The following is a 2,500-nucleotide window of genomic DNA, read 5'->3' on the forward strand; positions in this document are numbered from 1 at the left end:
TGGTGGAACATGTGGACGTTCAAAAGTAGTTTTAGTCGTGCAACAGAAAGCTCAGATTGGACAGATAGTCTAGCTAGCTGTCTGGATTTACCCTGCAGAGATCTGAGGAGCAGTTAACCATAGTCCTCACAAATCAGCCGGAGGTTAGAACGCCAACACAGAGACAGAGGAAGGGGACGCACATCCGGACGCACATCTCTTCAGGAAACAACAACAACAGACTCTGAGCTAGCGAGCTACACGCTGAAAATGTCAAGTTGTGAAGAACATTTGGACGGTGCAACAAGACAGGTCTGCTCGGTTCTTTCAGGGAATGATTGGAAAGGTCATCTCCTCTCTAACTGGGACGTTTTGGTAGCCTAGAAATGTAGATGCAGCCAGGGTCATCTAGCAACTCTCTCGTTGGGTTGCGAGCTGGAAAAACCAAATTCTGGTCAGGCCAATCACATCGTGTATAGAGTGGGTGGGCGGGGCTTATGGCTGCTGCTGCTGCTGGTGAACAGCGTCTCTGGAAGACTTGGAGTTCAGCTTTTCTTTGAGAAAAGAACAAAGAACGGCCCTGAAGTCATTCTTAAAAAAGGAAGATGTGCTCGGAGTTTAAAGTGTAATCTATCAGCTAGCCTTGCTCTGATTGGTTGGAGAGCTATCCTATTGGTGCAGAGGAATCTGAAAGACAACCGTTGATCCCGCCCCTCGGATTGAGCCCAGCCAATGGGGAGTTCCCAGACCCAACATCTGGACGTGGGGCTGGCTTGTCAGGCTAGCATTTTGGGACTGATTGGTGGGATTGTTGTGGATGAAGTACACACGGAGACACACTGGTAAGAGCCAATGAGGTTTAACCATGTATCAGCTCATTTAAATATCTCACGGTACTGTGTTGTGTCAACAGGTAACTTCATGTCATATTGGATGAGGCGTTTTCTTTTTCTCGGGGTGCAAATGTTCCACCAGAACAACTTCCTTCCTGAGACTACCGTCCACTACTGTGACATTTAAACGTATGTTGAAAAAAGGATGCATATTCCTAAAGTTTCCAATAAACATGGCTTAGTTTAAACTCTTCTGTGAACACGTGTGAGCCTTGGACTCCGTAGATAGTAGTGTGTGTGTGTGTGTGTGAACTGTTTTTGGGGAAGCCCTCACCACCACTTCCTCTTTCCTCGTGGCTCGATGGATGGAGACCAATCGGAAGTAGCCGCGCTTGACTGCATCATCTCCGTCAAATACCTTCAGAAACTGTTTACCTGTGAAACACACACACACACACACACGCACACACACACACACACACACACGTAGACACACACACGTAGACACACACACACACACACACGTAGACACAGACAGACACGCACACGTAGACACATGTAGACACAGACACATGTAGACACAGAGACGTAGACACAGACACGCACACGTAGACACAGACACAGGCACACACGTAGACACAGACACACACGTAGACACAGACACACACGTAGACACAGACACACACGTAGACACAGAGACACACGTAGACACAGACACACACGTAGACACAGAGACACACGTAGACACAGAGACACAGACACACACGTAGACACAGAGACACACGTAGACACAGAGACACACGTAGACACAGACACACACGTAGACACAGAGAGACACAGACACACACGTAGACTCAGAGACACAGACACACACGTAGACACAGACACACACACACAACACAGAGACACACACACACACAGACACACAGACACACACGTAGACACAAGACACAGACACACACGAGCACACAGACACACACACACAGACACGTAGACACACAGACACACACACGTCGTAGACACACAGCACACACACATGCACAGCACGTAGACACACACACATGACACACACACACACACACACGCACACACACACACACACACGTAGACACACAGACACACACACACACGTAGACACACAGACACACACACACACGTACACACAGACGCACGCACACCGTAGACACACGTACACACATGCGTACGTGCACACCATACACACAATGCGTAGACACAAAGACGCACACACGCTAGCACACACACACGCTACTGTAGACACGCATACACACGTCATGCACACACACGCACTGCACAGACACACGCACATCGTGAACACAGCATCACACATACGACGACAGCATACACAGCGTACACACTACGCATCGAATACACACACAGACACGCATGCGACACAGACACACACACACACACAATCACACACACACCTTTAAATAAGAATAATCTTCTTTGAGATATCCACTACATTTTGAGATGAGCGTGGTGTATGTGTGTGTGTGTCAATGTATGTGTGTGTGTGTATTGTGTGTGTGTGTGTGAGAGTGTGTGTGTGTGTGTGTGTGTGTGTCTCCAGCTGAGTGTGTGTGTCTCTGTGTGTGTGTGTGTTTCTGTGTTGTGTGTGTGTGTGTGTGTATGTGCTGTGTGTCTGACCAGTGATGTGTGTGTGTGTC

At 48.4% G+C, this 2,500-nt stretch overlaps 1 protein-coding gene across 1 annotated transcript in view; it reads right to left on the bottom strand.

The window, feature by feature from the left end:
• dgkq (diacylglycerol kinase theta) overlaps positions 1-2,500 on the bottom strand; it is a 46,914-nt gene that overhangs the window by 21,296 nt on the left and 23,118 nt on the right. The window contains exon 8 of the mRNA XM_078259987.1: positions 1,147-1,247. Within this exon, the coding sequence (XP_078116113.1) occupies positions 1,147-1,247 (101 nt within the window). The remainder of the gene's footprint in view (positions 1-1,146; positions 1,248-2,500) is intronic.

This window comes from Sander vitreus, chromosome 10, assembly GCF_031162955.1.
Source record: "Sander vitreus isolate 19-12246 chromosome 10, sanVit1, whole genome shotgun sequence".
Taxonomy (NCBI): Eukaryota; Metazoa; Chordata; class Actinopteri; order Perciformes; family Percidae; genus Sander; species Sander vitreus.